This window comes from Labeo rohita, chromosome 23 (assembly GCF_022985175.1).
Source record: "Labeo rohita strain BAU-BD-2019 chromosome 23, IGBB_LRoh.1.0, whole genome shotgun sequence".
Taxonomy (NCBI): domain Eukaryota; kingdom Metazoa; phylum Chordata; class Actinopteri; order Cypriniformes; family Cyprinidae; genus Labeo; species Labeo rohita.
In genome coordinates this window covers 4344560-4365072 of record NC_066891.1, presented here as the reverse complement: position 1 = coordinate 4365072, position 20513 = coordinate 4344560, and the positions used below count along the sequence as shown (strand labels likewise).

Sequence of the window (20513 nt, the reverse complement as noted above, 5' to 3'; positions counted from 1 at the left end):
CTTTCGGTCTCACAATAATTTAGTCTTGACTAGTATTTACCAAGGTCAAGATCAGTCACTGAAAGCACACTCGACTCACACAAAGTCATTCTTGTCGTTGTACATTGTGAAGGTGTCGGTGTTGCAGGGGGTGTCCACCCTGACATTACCATCTGAGAGATGGATGACAAGAGCTGCCCCATCACCCCTTACAGACTTGACATCATCCACACTGGCGTAAATGTCTGAGAAATTCCAGGCAAACTCGTTGGAGGAAGCAGAAACGCCTGTATCACCGCTGGCAGACTGCTGAGCCACTGGGAACAAGGTCAGCTGACCAGTCTGAAGATGAGCCTCATATCTGCAAGTGCAGAACACACAATAAAGAAACACATACAGTTAAGGTCAATGTGGACCTTGAGGACTCAATTATTACATTCGGTTCAAAAGCTCACTGATGCTCCAGAAGGAAACACAATGCATTCAGAGTCGGGGGGTGAAAACTTTTGGAATTTGATGATCAGGGTAAATTTAACTTATTTTGTCTTCTGGGAAACATGTAAACATCTTTTGTAGATTCTGAAGGGCAGTATTAAAGAAAAAAAAAATATATATATATACATAAGAAAGATAAAAGAAAAATGTAGACTACACATCTTCATTCTATTCAAAAGTTTCCCCAGCTCTTAATGCATTGTTTTTCCTTCTGGAGCATCAGTGAGCGTTTGAACCTTCTGTAATAGTTGCATATGAGTGCCTCAGTTGTCCTCAGTGTGAAAAGATGGATCTCAAAATCACACAGTCATTTTTGGAAAGGGTTCAAATACACAGACATGCCAAAGAATTTGTGTCACCTGAAGTATTTTTCTAAAGAACAGCGGGCAGTTTAACTGTTTAGGACAAACAAGAAACTTGTGAACAACTATCACTAAACAACAACAACAAAAAAACACAGCTGTGGATCATTCAGGTAACAACACAGTATTAAGAATCAAACATATATACATATATAAAATAAAAAAATATATATATATATTAATAAGTTTTCTGAAATGCTAAAAGACATTATTTGAAACCATCACTCATTTTCTCAAAACCTTAACCACAAATCCAAATGTCCAAACTAAATTCATAGAACCTGAAACTGAAAACTGAAACACTGGCCAATATAGTGTTGGAGGTTTCATGGCTATATTTATGCAGCCTGGTGGCCAGTCTTTACTGATCGCACATTCCACCAATAAGAGCAGAGTGTGAAGGTTGACTATGTGCACCCAATAGCTCAAACATTGTACCCTGAAGGTGGTGCCGTGTATTAGGATTATAATGCACCAATACACACAGCAAGACTGGTGACAAGAGTGATTTGATGAACATGAAAGTAAAGTTAAACATCTCCCATGGCCTGCACAGTCACCAGATCTGAATATTATTGAGCCACTTTGGGGTGTTTTGGAGGAGTGAGTCAGGAAATGTTTTCATACACCAACATCACATAGTGACCTGGCCACTGTTCTGCAAAAGGAATGGCTCAAAATCCTTCTGGCTACTGTGCAGGACTTGTATTTGTCATTCCCAAGATGAAATAATGCTGTATTGGCTGCAAAAGGAGGCCAAACACCATACTAATTGTGGTCTAAACCCAGGTGTTTCAGTTTCACTGTCCAACCCCTGTATATATATATATATATATATATATATATATATATATATATATATATATATATATATATATATATATATATATATATATATATATATATTTATATTAACTATATATATATATTAACTACGAACAAAACAATTCTGCAAAAAAGAAAATGAAATATCGTGGTGCTTGCAGCACAAAACCTGCTGTGACACTGCTAAGTTGTACTGTGTGTTTGCCAGATTGCTGGCCCTAAGGCGTTTTAGCACATCACTATGAGGTCGCTAGGGTGTTCAAGATTATTGCTAGAGGGTATTTTGTGTAGTCGCAAGGTTGTTGTTGATATTCTGGGGCTGGATTCACGAAAAAAAAATGAAGAATAAAATTCTTCCTTACGGATTACTGATATTTCTTCTGAACTTTTTTTTACTTCAGAAAACACATCCCTGTAATGTTTAGATGTTATTTGTTATGTTGTTATTTTGTACTCCCATAAATACTTAGGAATGTCAAAAATAAATAAATAAACAATGACAATAACTTCTTACAATTAAAATAGCCTCAAATTTGTCTTAAATCCTCAAAGATTTTTTCAGATTAATTCAGATTATTCAGATTAATTTAATACATATTACTATACTAGGAATGTGCATGTTTTCTGAAGTGACACACCAATGATCAATAATGTAAACAATGATTGGTCATTAATTAAAGGAGAAGTCCACTTCCTGAGCAAAAATTTAGAGATAATGTACTTACCCCCTTGTCATCCAAGATGTTCATGTCTTTCTTTCTTCAGTTGTAAAGAAATATGTTTTTTTGAGGGAAACGTTTCAGGATTTTTCCCGATATAATGCACTGATATGGTGCCCCCCGAGTTTGAACTTCCAAAATGTAGTTTAAATGCAGCTTCAAACGATCCAAAATGTGGTTGTAAAACTTTTTATTCTCAAACGCTCATCTTGTCTTGCTCTGCCTGAATTCTGTGTATTCTGGCTCAAGACAGTTAGGGTATGTCAAAAAACTCCAATCGTATTTTCTTCCTCAACTTCAAAAATCATTTCAAAATCATCCTACATTGTTGCAGAAGTACTGACCCAGTCTTTGCAAAGTGAACATGCAAAGAAGATCAAACACCCTTAACAAAAAAGATAAAACAGCAATATAGGACGATTTTTAAGTTGAGGGAGAACATGAGATGGGAGTTTTTCGACATACCCTAATTTTCATAAACCAGAAAAAAAGCAGAGTTTAGGCAAAGTGAGACAAGACGAGTGTTTGACATTAAAAGTATATAAATTGTATTACTTTTATGAAAATAACCGATCATTTCGCTAGATAAGACCCTTCTTCCTAGGCTGGGATCATTTACAACCACATTTGGGATCGTTTGAAGCCGCATTTAAACTGCATTTTGGAAGTTCAAACTCGGGGCACCATAGCAGTCCATTATATGGAGAAATATCCTGAAATGTTTTCCTCAAAAAACATAATTTCTTTACGACTGAAGAAAGAAAGACATGAACATCTTGGATGAAAAGGGGGTGAGTACATTGTCTGTAAAGTTTTGTTCTGGAAGTGGACTTCTCCTTTAATTATGCATTATACAAAATTCAGTAACAACTCTACAAAAGTCAAATAGGGATTTTTTTGTTGTTGTTGTTTTTATTTTTGGCTGTAAATAAACTATTCAAAATATAAAACGCATTACAAAATGCGAGGCCAAGTGCTGAACACCTGTCAAGCAGGTTATGATGAAAATAGCTTATTATGATGATTACAGTAATCTGCAGGCAGTGCAAAAGATGGCCTTTGAAGTTATTTTCTTGAGTCTTCAGCCATTCAGCCAACCAGATAACTGTGAAGACTGTCATTTTTTCTTAAGAAAAAAAAAAGATGGTCTGAAGATCATATCTGAGCTTATTAAGAATTTCTCAAAGGATTGCACTTTGTAAAAATCTAATATTATTTAGAAAAGTAGCATACTATAATTTAATACTCATGTTTAGGATTATCAGTATAGTATGAGTCAGCGGGATGCCTTTCTTTGTGAGTAAACACTAAGATGTTCACAAAGATGGCCTAAAGCTGATTTGACACTGATAAGATGTTTGTCACTTATGTTCTAGTCAAACTAGTAAAACAAGTGCTAAGCGCTGGTCTGCAAGATGCAGACAAAACATAAAAAAATAAATAAATGTTCATACTTTTTCCATTTGAATGACGCCAGTCCTCCTCTCTGGAGTAAAAGGTGACCCTCTTTGAGGTTGTTTGGAGTTGGAGGCAGTTGTAAAGTTTCCCTTTCCACAGACCCATTCTCAAGAGGACTGTATATGTTACTGTAGATGACCTGATTTACCAGCTCCATGATCTGAAGGTGAAATAACCATCAGAAACACAGTTTGATTAAATTAATAATTATGCATTAACATTGAACGAGCATGCAAATGCATAATAATAATAATGACTTAGAAAGGACAGCAAATTTGTTATTAGGGCTGCACGATAAATCGCATGTGACTGTGAGGCGCGCTTAGTCAATGAAGCCGGTTCTTTGATTAGTAGTAAAGCTCCATCACGTGCATTCAGCTGGAGCGGCAATTAATACACAGAGCCGTAAATCACTGACAAGCTACGCAAAATCGCGCTCATAATCGAATGCGATTCATCTGCGATTATGAGTGCGATTTTGCGTAGCTTGTCAGTGATTTACGGCTCTGTGTATTAATTGCCGCTCCAGCTGAACGCACGTGATGGAGCTTTACTACTAATCAAAGTACCGGCTTTACTGATTAAGCGTGCCTCACAATCGCAAGCGATTTATCGTGCAGCCCTATTTGTTATGCATTTAAATAAATATTTTTGCTGAAAATGTACTGACCCCCAGGCCATCCAGGATGTGGATGAATTTGTTTCTTCATCAGATTTGGATGTAGAATTATATCACTTGCTCACCAATGGATCCTCTGCAGTGAATGGGTGCCGTCAGAATGAGAGTTCAAACAGCTGATAAAAACTTCACAAGTAATCCACACCACTCCAGTCTATATTGTGAACTTAAAAGCTGTGTGTTCATATGAAACAAACAAAAAAAAATCAGGGCCATTTAAATTTACACCATTGCTTTTAGACAAAATAGGTGTTGATAGTCTATTATATTGCTTTCTTGATCTTGATCTGTGCATATTTCTCTCCTGATTCAAACAAGACGACTTTGGAGAAAGGAATATTATAGATAGAAGACTTTTTCTGAAAGCAACAGTTTGAAGTAAAAAAAAAAAAAAAAAACGGATTAAAGGATTTCCACTTCACAAGTTAATTGATGGACTGGAGTGGTGTGGATTACTTTTGGTTTATTGTGATATTTTTATCAGCTGTTTGGACTCGCATTCTGATGGCACCCATTCACTGCAGAGGATCCATTGGTGGACAACTGATGTAACGCAACATTTCTCCAAATCCAGTGAATATACAAACTCATCTTGGATGGCCTGAGGGTGAGTACATTTGCATTTTTGGGTGAACTATTCCTTTAATGATCTGGTACAGAATTAAAATTCAATCCACGTCGCGTGTCATGTTCTCACCTGCTGTTTGTCCTCCAAGGACGCAGCTTCCAGCTCATAGTCAGACCGATCTCTAAACGAAATGGAGAACCTGGTCCCTGGACCATCATGGCAGTTTTTCACATCAGAAAAACAGAGCTGCCGTTTCACAATGCCTTTCTCGATGCTGCACAAAAGGCTTGTGCTGAAATCAATCTGAAGTTAAAAAAAGTGTACACAACGTTATATGTGGTTTCTAGAGATCACAGATGTGTTTGAGCAGTTCAGCGTGTAGATACACACCTGCAGCACCCGTTTCTGCCATATGTAGCGGTTGAACTTACGGACACTGAAGTTGTACTGTGACTGTTTTTCCTGCAAGAGATATCAATGATAATGTTAAACAAAGAATTCGAGAAATAGCCAATAATACTTCCTCATCACAAAAGGTTGCTTTACAAAACCCAACTAGGGCTGATTGCAATCACCATAGAGAGCCACTCATAATATTAGGGCTTGTCATGAAGACTGGTTAAACAACAAATCATTTCCTTAAAAAGAACAGTGCCAAAACAAACCAGCCACTTCAAAGTTGTTAAGAAAAATATGCCACTAATTTAGTCCAGCTGCTCTGGATAACTTATACACCCATTTTGCTGACCTATATTCAGATTTTTTAAGATAAAACTCAATAGAAAGACATTTTTAAAATCTTTAGATCTTTAAATCTTCATTTAACAGAAAGGTCAGGAGTTTTAAACATATCTCATACTGCACCTCCAGCTCAAAGTTCCTCTGCTTGTTTAACACGCCATTGTTAGCCCGAATTAGAGCTTCGTCAATACTCATTTTGCCTGATTTCACCCAGTTCATGACATTCAGCTGCATTTCGTTGCTAAGCTGTAGAAGCAATGAGAGTTTAAGTCAAGAATTGTGATTTCTCTTAAGACAAGCACATGCAGTCTCTATGCAACATTGTTTGGCAACAATGAACTCGCTTACAACAAACTGTTGAAATGAGGAAGTTTACTTTTTTCATGCTGTAGTTCATCACAGATTGATTAGTTGACTCCAGTTTACATGACGTGTTTGCTCTTTTTATATTTTTTATAACAACAGACCATGTTTTTTTTTATTTTTATTTATTTATTTATTTAATGTCATCAGCTGTCAATCAATATGGGATTTCAAATGCACTAATCCATTAAAGAAAGCGGGAACACAACTTACTTGTAACAAATGCACAACATTGCATTTATTTACAGCAATGTAAAATGTGTTTTTGAGATTAGATACCCATTTGGGATTTATTTGAATAAATAGTTTAATGATTATCTGTTCTATGTCAACATAGTTATACTTAAACAGACTTTTTCCACTAAACACTTACATAATAAAGCTATTATTTAGGGGGAAAAAAAAGGAAAAAGCCCTTACCTGAGGAACATGCACTGTCTTTCTGTAATCCATGTTTCTTCATTGGACTTCAGGAGATCAAAACATATGTTAGATCACCCAACAAGTGTTCTAATCAAGTGTCAAATAGTAAACCGACTTAGACTGAGGTTTGCAGACATCCGAAAAGGGATGTGTGCTTATCTGAGAGAGAACTACCTCTGCTTTTATAGGTATGGCATGGAGGTTTATTACTAGGTAACTTCCTTAAATGCGGCTTACCTCAAGAAAAAAATAGAAAAAGATGAAGTCATACACCTCCACCCTTTATCTGACTTCTCATCTTACTGTGGAACACGCAATGTCCATCCCTCAGTTGCAGTGTCATTTAAAACAATGTATGGTTTATGTATTGCATTTTATCTGCTGTTGTATTGATATATAATTAGCTGCACTCTCAAATTTTCGAGTAAAATAAAACACGAAAATCCAAATATGTCTTACAGTTGTAACGCAATGGTTCAATCGCTATATGGTGTACAAATGTAAAAGAAAAAATAGACCTTTATTAAAGTGCGAACTAGATATAGATTAGTGCTGTGATCATAAAACCGTTTCTTGCTTACAATTTCAGTTATTGCATTTAAACAAGCAGCTACCACAATCCAAATAATAGGCTAAAGTTTGTTGCTAATCATGGTACCTAAGCCCTGAATTAAAACGTTACAAGAAAAAGAAAAAAAGTGCCTCATTTCTAAACCTCCTAAGATTTATTTGTATTTTTCTTTTCATGAAATCATGTTTTTATTTATAGCAATTAAACATCGCAGAGATTAAAAACGTACAAAAATATAAAACAGTAGCCAGACAACGCCTAAGTGTCTTTAGTACCAAATGAATAGTAGTTTGAAGATCTGCAGCGCCCCCTACTGTTTATACTGAGAAGAGATTCATGACTACATTTTTTTGAGGATCAATCTCACTTTCATTTTTTTTGTAAAAGAGGAGCTATATGGGACGCGTTGCATGTACAGGGACTGTCCTGAGCGAAGAACACGAGCCTATAACTGTGTTATCCTCTGTGAGTATTTTCTTTTTTGTGTTGTTTTACCGCTAAAGACTAGTACATTTTTATCATACTATAAACGTCTAAAAGTATAGTTTTTATTAGGCTGTTATAACCTGAAAATTAAACAAATTAAGTACTTACTTATTAGCTCGACAAACTAACAGATTTCTCCTCAGACGGACAGTCAGAATAACCGTTGAAATTTAAAAGGCTGAGTTTCGCGCTTCAGGATCGTGACGGTCGTCCAGGCAATTAGTTGTGCAATTGCCTTGAACAAAATAAAACGACACCGATACTCCCAAAGTTTCCTTAAATTGTACTTTTACACACTGATTCCAGCTGATTTTCAGGCAAGCCATACTTAAACTCTGAAATAGTAGCAATTATTCTTATTTAATATGTAATGTAAGTGGCGGTAAAGCAAAGTAAACCTGATGATTATTTTGTGGCGAGAAATATTTTGTGAGCTAATTGTTTTAAAATGAACAATTTTATCATTTTTGCCGTGTTATAGAAAGAATTTAAATTATGAAAATGTTGTAAAGACCTAGTTTCAGAATTAAAGTTTTTTTCTACAGGACAAAGATGACAATCAAGTTTTTTGATTTAAAAGTTTCTATGCATAGGCTCACTGTAATATTTAATTTCCAAACATAAAATTAGACTATTTTTGTTGTTACCTTTTTACCTTGCTTATAACATGAATTAAAAATGAGCATATAGACCATGATTTGACTTTTTTGTTTTCTCGAAAAGAAAAGCGGAAGTTAACACACAAGTTAGACCAGTTTACAAGAATGAACAAGAGGTGTTGTAAGTAATTGTTAAGGTGTGGCCATATCTGCCATAGTATATTGTTACAAAACTGTATATGCCCATATAGCCAACCAAAGCCCTGGCCATATCAGAAGTTTTAGTAGTACCCACAGTTTATTTCAGCATTGTAGATGGAATATTGTCATTGTTTGCCTTTTCAGCCATGGCATCCTCCAATGTTCCACTAAATGAAGAGCTCCAGTGTTCCATCTGTCTGGATGTGTTCAATGATCCAGTCACCACTCCGTGTGGACACAACTTCTGCAGAGGCTGCCTGAACAAGTGCTGGAAAACCAGTCGAGGCAGTTTCTGTCCAATCTGTAATGAAAAATTCAGCAAAAGACCTCATCTCAAGATTAATACAACACTCAGAGAAGTTGTGCAACACTTTAAGGAGAAGCTTGAGGTAGGAAGATCCGAGGTGTTCTGTGACATCTGTGATGAAAGAAAGCAGAAAGCCGTGAAGTCATGCCTGATGTGTCAAAGCTCTTACTGTGACACTCACCTGGAGCCTCATCACAGAGTCCCACGTTTAAAGAAACACACACTGATCAATGCTGTGGAAAATCTAGAGGATTATATATGCCAGAAACACCAGAGACCATTGGAGTTGTTCTGCAGAGATGATCAGAACTGTGTGTGTTTGTCCTGCACTGAAGGAGAACACAGGATGCACAACACTGTTCCTATAGATGAGGGAAGTCAAGAGAAGAAGGTAAGAAATACAAACAAATCAGTATAAAAACCCAATGAAATTACTTGTGTGTTGACAGATCTCACACTTGCATCCAAAGCTGATTTTGTCATGTTTTTCAGAATACAAGTTACCCTCTAAAACTGTCAAGACATAGACTACATAATACAAAATACAATTATGAATACCTGGAGCATTTAAATGGTTTTCAAAATCAATATTTAAATAAGACCTTCTGTCAGAAGATAGCTTTCCATCTATTGAGTGATACATCTGTGGATTTCTTTGTATTTAGAATCAGATGGTTAAGGCACAGACAGATTTGCAGCAGATGATCCAGGGCAGAATGAAGAAGATTCAAGAGATCAAGCACACAGTAGAGCTGAGAAAGGTGAGTAAAAGATAAAATAATCATGTATTTTAATATTTCAGTCTGCTTAATAACTTTTTAAATGAAATACGTAATAGACAAATCTTATAACTGATCTCACAGAAAGAGAAATCAACCAGTGTTGAACTCTTCACTGACCTGAGGTGCTCCTATGAGAGATGTCAGTCTGAGCTGCTGGAGAAAATGGAGAAGCACCAGAAAGCAACAGAGAATCAGGCCAAAGAACTCATTAAAGAGCTGCAGCAGGAAATCGCTGAGCTTAAGAGGAGACACACTGAGCTGGAGCAGCTCTTACACACTGAGGATGATTTGCACCTCCTACAGGTTTGTAAACATCTCTCATAAATGATAATGCATTATAAAACACTTCCCATGCTGATAAATTTCTCCTCTCTCCTGTTGTAGATTTGCCCATCCATTTGCATTCCTATACGAACTAAGAACTGGACTGAAATCAGTACTGACTTTAATATGAACGTTTGCACTCTCAATAAAGCTCTAATTCAGCTGAAGGAGTTAGAGACTCTACATAAAAACCTTGGTCAAATTGGTAAGTCAATATTAAATCCACTGCATAGACTGCTTTCTTTTGTCAGTACAAGTCTAAATTAAGAATACAGCTGAGGTCAACAGTTTCCTCTTTTCAGAATCTATCTGCAAAATGTTAATTATTTTACCAAAATAAGAGGGATCATACAAAATTGCTTATTTAGTACAGACCTGAATAAGATATTTCACATAAAAGATGTTTACATATAGTCCACAAGAGAAAATAATAGTTGAATTTATAAAAATGAGCCCGATTCTTGTTACCTGAATGTTCCATAGATGTGTTTTTTTGTTTAGTGATAGTTGTTCATGAGTCCCTTGTTTGTCCTGAACAGTTAAACTTGCCTGCTGTTCTTCAGAAACATCCTTTAGGTCCCACAAATTCTTTGGTTTTCTAGCCTTTTTGTGTATTTGAACCCTTTCCAACAATGACTGTATGATTGTCTATCTTTTCACACTGAGGACAACTGAGGAACTCATATGCAACTATTACAGAAGGTTCAAACGCTCAGTGATGCTCCAGAAGGAAACAAAATGCATTAAGAGCGGGGGGTGAAAACTTTTGGAATTTGAAGATCAGGCTAAATTTTACTTATTTTGTCTTCTGCGAAACATGTATCTTCTGTAGCCTCTAAAGGGCAGTACTAAAAGAAAATATATGATATTTAGGCAAAATAAGAAAAATGTACACATCTCTATTTTGCTCAAAAGTTTTCACCCCTGGCTCTTAATGCATAGTTTTTCCTTCTGGAGCATCATTGAGCGTTTGAACCTTCTAGAATAGTTGCATATGAGTCCCTAAGTTGTCCTCAGTGTTAAAGGATGGATCTCAAATGCATACAGTCATTGTTGAAAAGGGTTCAAATACACAAAAATGCTGGAAAACAAAAGAATTTGTGGGACTCTGAGCTGTGGATCATTAAGGTAAGAACACAGTATTATAAATCAGGGGGATGTAATCTTTTGAACAGGGTCATATTTATAAATTATGTATTATACTATTATTTTCTTTCGTGGGCTATGTAAACATATTTTATCTTCTTAGTACCAAATAAACAATAACATAAATTTTGTATAATCCCTCTTATTTTGGTAAAGAATTAACATTTTGCAGATTCTGAAAGGGGGGTGTAAACTTTTGACCTGAACGGCAGACTTGGTTAAATGCAGCTGAAGTTCTGTTAATGGCATGTGGCATACTTTTCAAAGGAAATAATGTGGACACATTCATTAGTTTGTAAAATCAAATTTTACAGCGCAATTTTACATAAATACACATACACAATGAAGTCAAACAGCTATCATACTGTTTCAATTTCAAGTAAGTATAAAAGTAGTTAAATATAGCACCTTTTATCGTAAAATTATGTTTTAGCATGAAACTGGTGTGATACAGTTGCCCATTTATGGTGTAAACCATACTGATTGTGATGTAAATAGGCCAAGTGCATCTCTACATCAAGTCAGCATTATTTTTGAGGCCACTGGACAAGAGTTGTTGCTCATAGAGTTTCACTGCCTTTCATTGACATTTGTTTCTACAGTGTTGAGGATGATGCAGCAGTATGCAGGTACACTTCCCATATACACTTATTTGGCATTTAAAAACTAATTTGCTGCATGATTGTTCACATTCTCTGATCTCTCTCTTAGTGGATGTGATTCTGGATCCAGATACAGCTTATCCTGAACTCATCTTGTCTAAGGATGGAAAACAAGTCTGTCATGGAGGCATTAAGCAGAAACTTCCTGACAATCCAAAGAGATTTGATTCATGTTTAGATGTTCTGGGAAAAGAGGGTTTCTCTTCAGGGAAATTTTATTTTGAGGTGCAGGTGAGGGGAAAGATTGAGTGGGATTTAGGAGTGGCCAGAGAATCCATAAATAGGAAGGGAAAGGTCAGACTGAGCCCTGAGGATGGATGCTGGGCATTAGTTCTGAAGAATGAGAATCAGTATAAAGCTTGTGAAAAACCCTGTGTCTCTCTGTCTCAGAGAGAGATGCTTGAGAGGGTGGGTGTGTTTGTGGATTATGAGGAGGGTCTGGTCTCTTTTTATGATGTGGAGACCAGCTCTCATATATACTCTTTCACCAGTCAGTCTTTCACTGACAAACTCTATCCATTTCTCAGTCCATGTTATAATGAAGGTAAGAACTCAAACCCACTGATCATTTTACCTGTCATTTCATATGAATAAATATACATACCAAAACAAACATCCATGATCAAAATTTCAGTAAAGAATTCTAAAACATTTTAAGCAATCACATGAGATTTAAAAGCCATGTGACTAATCTGGAGATATGCAAAAAATAACATCATGACAACATCATGAAATGTAAATATGTACTTGTTACATGTCCCAAATGAAGACTAGTGGATCATTGACGTATGTTGATGATGAGGTCTGAAGTTGAATCTGTTTGGTCTGATTGAGAGCGCCCTGGTCCACCAGATGGTTCATGTACTCCTTATACTGCAGAGTCCAACAAATAGCCTTGGCTGAAGGGAGACAAGGGAACATGGAATTATTGACAATGAAAAAAAACATTATAATAAGAAACAATTGTTTATCATTTTGAATAGTCATGGCTGTTTACAGCAACAGCTTTGTTTGGGAAACATTAAAACTAAAACTTTACTTAACATTTTATCACTACTGGTTTTCAATTCTCGCTCTTTGCTCGCTGCTCACATGACTGACATATAGTCACCCTAAGATTTTTTCCATATGTAAAACAACCTGTTTTTCTTTTTAAATTCTGCAATATGAATATTTGTTCACCCCCACACTTGCTTTCATTCATCCATCATTGTCATCATTTTCATTGCACATTTATATTCATAATGCAAACAACACATTTTGGGCCACTGACTTTTTGCAATTTCATAAATAAATGGAAATTCAACCAATTCCTCAAACATTATGTGTCATAGCTTGATTATTTTGTGCATTTTACACTAAATTTATGGAAAACAGATTCATCGGCTAATGAAGATTCATGAATCCCAAGCCTCATCACCAAGTGATTTGTGACAAAAGCAGCTACAAATTCAGACATTCTGGGACATAATAACCAGAAACAAAGTCTCTGGTGGGACTGTTTAATAATCAAACTTCACTCACTCATTCACGGTCTGAGGTCGTCAGGAATCTGGTCCTTCTTCACAGTGGCTTTCAGCACTCCAGTGTCACCTTATACAACAGACTAGCCATGCTCTGCTTTGACCTTTTGTTCATCAAGACAGTGTTACAAGGTCCAAGACAATCTCAATGTTTACAAAGTTATCAGTGGGGAACAGATACATGTCTGCAATTTTAGGACAGTTCTAAACACAGTTTACAAGCCTGGCTTGAATGAATTTTGGCATTTGTGACCCTGGACCACAAAACCAGTCATAAGCATGATTTTTTTTTTTTTTTTTTTTAAATTGAGATTTATACATCATCTGAAAGCTGAATAAATAAGCCCACCATTGATGTTTCCATTCCATGATGTTCCATTGATGGTTTGTTAGGATAGAATAATATTTGGCCGAGATACAACCATTTGAAAATCTGGAATTTGTTCCCCCAAAAAATAAAAAAGCAAAATATTGAGAAAACCTCCTTTAAAGTTGTCCAAATAAAGTTCTTAGCAATGCATATTACTAATCAAAAATTTTCAAAATATCTACATGGAATATGATCTTTACTTAATAGTCAAATGATTACTGGCATAAAAGAAATATCTAATTTTGGCTATTGCTACAAATATGCTACTTATGACTGGTTTTGTGGTCCAGAGCCACATTTTATATTGTTAAACATTAAATAGGCATCACATTAAATGCACATACAATTATATAGTCTACAGTCCATGGCCCTGCAGAACTGTTATGATTAAAAATAAAAATATTATTATGGCTGGAATTACAGATAAAAACTTCATGATCATGAAAATAGTCAACAATGAATTCCATTAATGATTAGTTGGATCTGTATGCTGTGCACAAACAGTTTTTGTTGAGCTCACTTTACAGTAAGGGAAACACATTGTTTTTGAACATAATGCATAGCATAGCAAGTAGATCAAGTGACTTTTGAGGGATCTGAAACCATCTTTCTTGCATCACATACTGAAAAAGACTGCTAAAGACAAAATAACGTTTTACTAGTCAGGTTTCCAAAATTGAAATACCGTATAAAACATTTCTGATTAAGCACCATTTACATTCAAAGAGTCAAGGAGAACAAAATCATCACATCCTGATAAACTGGCACTAAATATCACTAAGAAAAGTAGGAGAAGAATATAATAAATTTCATACATAATAAATTACTTGCGCCTCAGACAGAGCAGACGAAATACAAATGCAGTCACTGGATGCCAGCTGTTTGAGAACACAGTCTTGTAAGACAGTTCTGGGAGGCAATTATACATAAATACTTCGACGACAGACTTGACCACAACAACATTTCAGATGCTGTGCAATGAGACTGGCCCGATGGTTAGTCAAGTTATCCTGTCCCATAGCACAAAGTCACATGACTTTATTGGCGTGCATGGAGAAATTTATTCTACCATTATTCGCATAATTCAAAGACCACCTCAGTGTAAAAACTTTTTCGCAAATTAAATTTTGCCATTTCCATCACTCTTTTCTGATGCGGTACTTCAGCAGTGTGCAGGAGCCATTTTTTGGTTGTAATTTCTTTCACTCCACTAGAGGGTGCATAATGTATTTACGCTCTCAAGTCATGAACTTGAATGGATTGTTCTTCAATTCTTTAGTTTTGTTGTTTGCTTTTTATTTGATTAAACAAATGGACAATATTGGAATATCCGACAACTTTATTTTCAAAAGTATGGACATTGCATTTTATTATCGATCTGGTCAAGAAACAAACTCGTCAAAACCAATGATCCAATGCCTGTAACAGGGTGATGGAAACTACTGTTTGCACTTTGACTTTTCTCCAGAGTGAATTCGTAGGTGATGATCTTTGACACTCTCTGCCCGCGTAAAACTCTTTCCACACTCATGGCAGGAATAAGGTTTCTCTCCGGTGTGAACTCTCATGTGCACATTAAGGATTCCTTTATGTGCAAAACTCTTTCCACACTGAGTGCATGTATAGGGTTTCTCTCCAGTGTGAACTTTCAGGTGATCCTTAAGGTAATGTTTACCAATGAAACTCTTTCCACACTGAGGGCACGTGAACGGCTTCTCTCCGGTATGAGTCCTCATGTGAATCTTAAGTCTTCCTTGGCGTGTGAAACTCTTTCCACACTCATTACAACAATAAGGTTTTTCTCCTGTGTGAGATCTCATGTGCGTGTCAAGGTGTCCTCTTTGTGAGAAAATCCTCCCACACTCAGGGCACGTGTACGGTTTTTCTCCAGTATGAATTTTTAGGTGATTCTTAAGGTATAGTTTAATACTGAAACTCTTTCCACATTGAGGGCACAAGAAAGGCTTCTCTCCGGTATGAACTCTCATGTGTACATTAAGGCTTCCTTGGCGTGTGAAACTCTTTCCACACTCACGACAGGCAAAAGGTTTATCTCCGGTGTGAACATTAATATGCGTTTCAAGCTGCTCTCTTTGTGAGAAACTCCTCCCGCACTGAGGGCATTTGTATGGTTTTTGACCTTCCTGAATTAAACTTGTTTCACGTTCATGGCCTGTTTCTTCAGTTATAAGATTATGAGGGTCATTGTGCTGATGTATCTCCTCCTCTTCATTCAGGGTTTCACTTTCCTCTTTCACAATTATCAAGTCTAAAATTGAACAGCATATAGTCAGAAATCAATTTTACTCAAACAAATGTAAAGCAAAAAAATTAATTGTAACAATAATGATAAACAATGCTTTTGGATATAAGATATACCATAGGCTGCATTCATACATTTATATTTGTTTTTATATCTTACAACATTAGACAGAAGGAGTAACCTTTTTTTCCCAAAATATGCACAAGAAATAAATGAATATAAGCAAAATAGCATGATTGGTTAAAAGCCAGGCCTCTGCACATGGATGAGAAAGTGACTTTAAAACATTTCTTGTAACAGAAACACTGTTGCACAAAAAACAAAAATTACCTGATGGAAAGAAAACATCATCGTCATCATCATCATCATCACTCTGTTCTTCATCATCTGTAGTTTCTCTTTTCATCTTTGTTAGGTTCCTGCAGTCCTCCAGCTTCACTGAGCACATCTTAAGTGGCATCTGCTCTTCTTCAACGTTACAGTCTGAACCCAGAGACTCTGTGGAGATTTGATTGGTGGATCCATGACTGTCACACGCATTCTCTTGAGTGTCAGTGTAACAGTGTAACCTGAGGCCGAGCTCTGAGTCGTGTGTGTCTCTGGATGTCTGTTCAGAGATTTGATCTCCATCGTTCCAGACTGAAACGGTCCCTTCGTTCACACACAGTGAAACTTTTTCCATCTCCTGAGAAACACAGAATGACAGTGGCTTTGAAATTATATAATGATTGCTCCCCTGAATTAAACTATTTTGAAGAAGTAAAAAGAACTGGTTGGCAGACTGGATGTGGGTTGTTGACGTGATATGGCATTTTCACTGTCCCTCAAGATAAAAATGAATATAATTAATATTGTCGTTATTTAAAATGCAGTAAATTGTTAAACATTTCTTTGTTCTGCATGGACCAGTTGTTATAAAAGCTGCAGTGTTATTCGATTTTTTAAACATTTGAGCCAAATCTCAAAAGTGTCCTATGATGTAACTGTCTCAAGCATGGTTCAATAAATTACAGCTTTTATAAATTAAAAAGAAAAGCATGAAAATTTTAATAAATACCTCCAGCATAATTGTACAAGCGTCTATTTTAATAAATGGCAATCGCTTTTTTTTTTTTTATTCATATATTCTGAAAGCATAGAAACTTGATACATTTTGTCTCTGAAAACCATGTCCTGTGGTATGACACCTTATCCTGATTTTAAATTGACAAATTTCAGAGTTAATAGACCCCGTTAATGTTACTGAAGCCCCCTGTCAAGCCCATGACATGTGCACATGGTATATTTTCTCTCAGAAGTGTTCAAATATTTCACTTTTTTTGGAATCACTAAAACGTGTTATCTGTTGTTGTCCTTTGGTGTGACACCCCTAAATTATATTTTTTAATTAAAAACTTTGCAAATGTGTCTAGCTAACCGCTAATGTTTCGAGACAGAATAGCAAGGTCATTAATTGACACAAAAGGCTGAAACGTCCTTTGGTGTGACAGATAATATCCTCCGGTGTGATGTCTGTCCTGTCAAACCACAGGACAGAGATGTCACACCGGAGAACAAGGTCTCTTTAAAAAGCATTTTAAATAATTAAATAAGATTTAACTAATTTTTATTAATTTTGATCATTTTCTGTGTTCATAAATGCAATAATTACATTAATAAAACTACTTTCAGATGTTTTTGCGGAAAGCCTGTACTGTTATAATGTGTAATGAAAATAAGTATATAAATGTGACACTTTGTTTTTGAAACAGAAAGGATTATGGGAGAGAAATTAGTGGAAGAGAGAAGACAGAAATATAGAGAGAAAGTTAAGAGGGATCCACTAGAAGGGAGGAGATTTTTAGAGAATGATGCACAAAGTAAAAACAATCAAAATGATGCCTTAAAAAGAGTAGCCTTATTTTAATTTCAAAAAATTCATTCACATCTTAATGAATCTTAATATAGCCTGAATATCAATTATATTTAGCTGTGCTGCACATGCAGCAGGAGGGCTAGAAGAGTTTAAGTAACATACTGATTAATTGAAAAATTAATGAAAATTATTTTTTTGTTTTGTTTAAAAAAACATGTTGCTATTGTTTGTATCAAAATTAAACTTTCTTTTTTTTTTTTTTTTTTTTTGACATGTTCAAAATTAAACAGAAATAGTTATAACATTTATATTTTTATATAAATGCCTAAGGTAACGTCCTATGGTGTGACACATAAAAGAACCACAGATTTGTTTTTATCTTAGAATATCTTAAAAAAAAAAAAAAACAGTTGAGCATTGTTTTAGGGGAGACAGAAATATCACTTATCCTGACATGGTATGATTTTCAGCAGTTCTGAACGAAGCGCAAAGTTTGTCTTGAAATTATCCAACAAGCCATGGGGAAAAAATTATGTTGATTATAATTTCACATTAAATAAATAACACTATACGAAAATAAATGTCTAACAATGATGATAAATCTCTCTCGTGCTAATTGTATATTATTAGGAGGTTTTTTTTTTTTTTTCTTAATTTTTGCTATGTAACACCATAGGACAAATTTGGGGTACATTTGAGTAAAAATGTTAAATGTGAAAGCATTGACAAAGTTAGTGACTCAAATATTTTCTCAAAGATTAGACTTAACACTACATAAATATATGCATTTCTTCTACGAAAACTGTCATTTACAAAATAAGCATTTTTTACTGTCTATTTGTCAACTACCCATGTACAAAAAGTAGGAAAAAAAATGTATGTGTCAAAATAGCAAAACAGACCATGGAGCTGTGCTCGGTCATTATGTCTGACAAGAATGCCAAAAGCTTTTAGTAGCTCTAGGTAATACTAAATTACATTTAGTGTACATATGTAAACATGGCAGTCTGAATGGAAAAAAAAATCTGTGTCTGATCATTTGTTAATTTTTACTTACTTAACAAGTTTGGAACTTGTTATTAAATCAGATCTTGAAGGAAAACCAGTTGAAAAGTGAGGAAGGCGTTTAAACGTAAAACTGGATTAAATGGATTAACTAAAAAAGTTTATCAAACGTCAGCAAAAAGAAAGAAAGAACTAGAAAGACAGGTACGTATAGTCAATGAGGATTAAGTGAATATTTTCATTTACAAACCTTCTGTTTGCTGTCTCTCTCCATCAGCTTTACTTCCAGTGACGCCTCCTTTTTCTTCAGCTGACAGATTTACGTAATGAAACCATCAATATCCAGGATGGACAGATGTATATTATCCCCTTCGTTTAACACGTTTACATTTTAAACATGCTATTTTCAAAATTCTGCTGGTTTCTTCGGAAACTGAGCACTGCGAACTCCTGTAAAAATGTCAGCTGCAGCTGCTGCTTCGTTTCGTTTACAGCGGAGTTTAAACTACAAAATAGACCATTACTGCCACCTTGCAGTATGGACAAGAAACACAACATCACCGCCTACTTCTTTTAGTTTTGTGGCGGATTACAGACCAACACAACACCCCTCTTTTTTGGAATAATGATGGACGCTTTCGAAACACAGCGCCGTTAAGCTTAAAAACCTTTGTGAATCATTTGTTTCGAGACAATTTATTAAATGAATAAAATTCAATAAAAGAACACAGACTTAATATGTTAGAAAAGTCCCAAAGTTACGCAGCCTTTTATATTATTCTCAGATGAAAATTAAACAAAAGCAATACTCACACCTATTATCTGTTAAACCGCAGTTTCTCCTCAGAGAGGCACCGTCAAAATAACCGTTAAAATTTAAATAGCAGAAATTCGCGCTTCGAGTAACACTGTTACTCTGTGTACACTGAAAAAAACGGACGTCCTTTTTTATTATTACTATATTAAGGTCGCATTATTTTATTAACCTTTTACTGTAATATTTTTAATGGTTATTTATTTATTTATTTATTTATTTATTTATTCATCAATTGCTGATATTGTTTTACTCTTGTACGAAACATTTGTGTAGCCCTGAGGGGGTATGTGAGGGTATTAAAACTAAGATAAATATAAAATTACTATCGTTTTGCGTTCAAGTCCAGTTACTAATAATATTATATGTCTTCTTGGTAATACACATTTGAGTTGGGAAAAACACAACAGAACAATATTCTACTCTTCTATGTTATACTGAACCACTGATCTATATATAATGACTAATATAATATAAATAATATTATATATAATGTTCTCTATTATAGATTAGTGTACTGAACTGACTGGTGTAAGAAAAAGTGAAGAGGACGTAGAAGATCTTGATGAAGATGTTTTTTGCAGCATAGCAGTGATCATTTGTTTCGAGACAGTTTATTAAATGAATAAAATTCAATAAAAGAACACATATATAAACTTCATATGTTAGAAAAGTCCCAAAGTTACGCAGTCTTTTATATTACTCTCAGATGACAATTAAACAAAAGCAATACTCACACCTATTATCTGTTAAACCGCAGTTTCTCCTCAGAGAGGCACCATCAAAATAACCGTTAAAATTTAAATAGCAGAAATTCGCGCTTCGAGTGACGTGTACACTGAAAAAAAACGTACGTCTTTTTTTATTATTACTATATTTTATTCGCATTATTTTAGTAACATTTTACTGTAATGTTTTCATCGTTTATTTATTTATTTATTTATCAGTTGCTGATATTGTTTTACTCTTGTACGAAACGTATGTAGCCCTGAG

At 35.2% G+C, this 20513-nt stretch overlaps 3 protein-coding genes across 3 annotated transcripts in view; 1 reads left to right on the top strand and 2 right to left on the bottom strand.

Moving 5' to 3' along the window:
- The window catches only part of LOC127154901 (uncharacterized), a 59755-nt gene extending 53012 nt beyond the window's left edge, over positions 1 to 6743 (bottom strand). Inside the window, exons 1-6 of the mRNA XM_051096782.1 lie at positions 6610 to 6743; positions 5950 to 6072; positions 5476 to 5547; positions 5215 to 5388; positions 3835 to 3998; positions 80 to 340 (exon numbers count right to left, since the gene is read on the bottom strand). Of these exons, the coding sequence (XP_050952739.1) occupies positions 80 to 340; positions 3835 to 3998; positions 5215 to 5388; positions 5476 to 5547; positions 5950 to 6072; positions 6610 to 6642 (827 nt within the window). The 5' untranslated portion in view covers positions 6643 to 6743. The remainder of the gene's footprint in view (positions 1 to 79; positions 341 to 3834; positions 3999 to 5214; positions 5389 to 5475; positions 5548 to 5949; positions 6073 to 6609) is intronic.
- A 671-nt stretch (positions 6744 to 7414) lies between these two features.
- Positions 7415 to 13158, top strand: LOC127155045 (E3 ubiquitin-protein ligase TRIM39). Its single transcript, XM_051096998.1, has 7 exons — positions 7415 to 7648; positions 8614 to 9167; positions 9442 to 9537; positions 9640 to 9861; positions 9943 to 10087; positions 11631 to 11657; positions 11740 to 13158. Exons 1-7 carry the CDS (start codon positions 7594 to 7596, stop codon positions 12282 to 12284), a joined length of 1644 nt encoding a protein of 547 aa, XP_050952955.1. The 5' UTR covers positions 7415 to 7593; the 3' UTR covers positions 12285 to 13158.
- Positions 13159 to 14904: 1746 nt separating this feature from the next.
- LOC127155051 (oocyte zinc finger protein XlCOF20-like) lies at positions 14905 to 19189 on the bottom strand. The gene is made up of 3 exons (XM_051097011.1): positions 18957 to 19189; positions 16177 to 16531; positions 14905 to 15852 (listed from the first exon to the last, which is right to left on the bottom strand). The coding sequence occupies exons 1-3, from the start codon at positions 18978 to 18980 to the stop codon at positions 15023 to 15025; spliced, it is 1209 nt and encodes a 402-aa protein (XP_050952968.1). The 5' UTR covers positions 18981 to 19189; the 3' UTR covers positions 14905 to 15022.
- Between the last annotated feature and the right edge of the window lie 1324 nt (positions 19190 to 20513).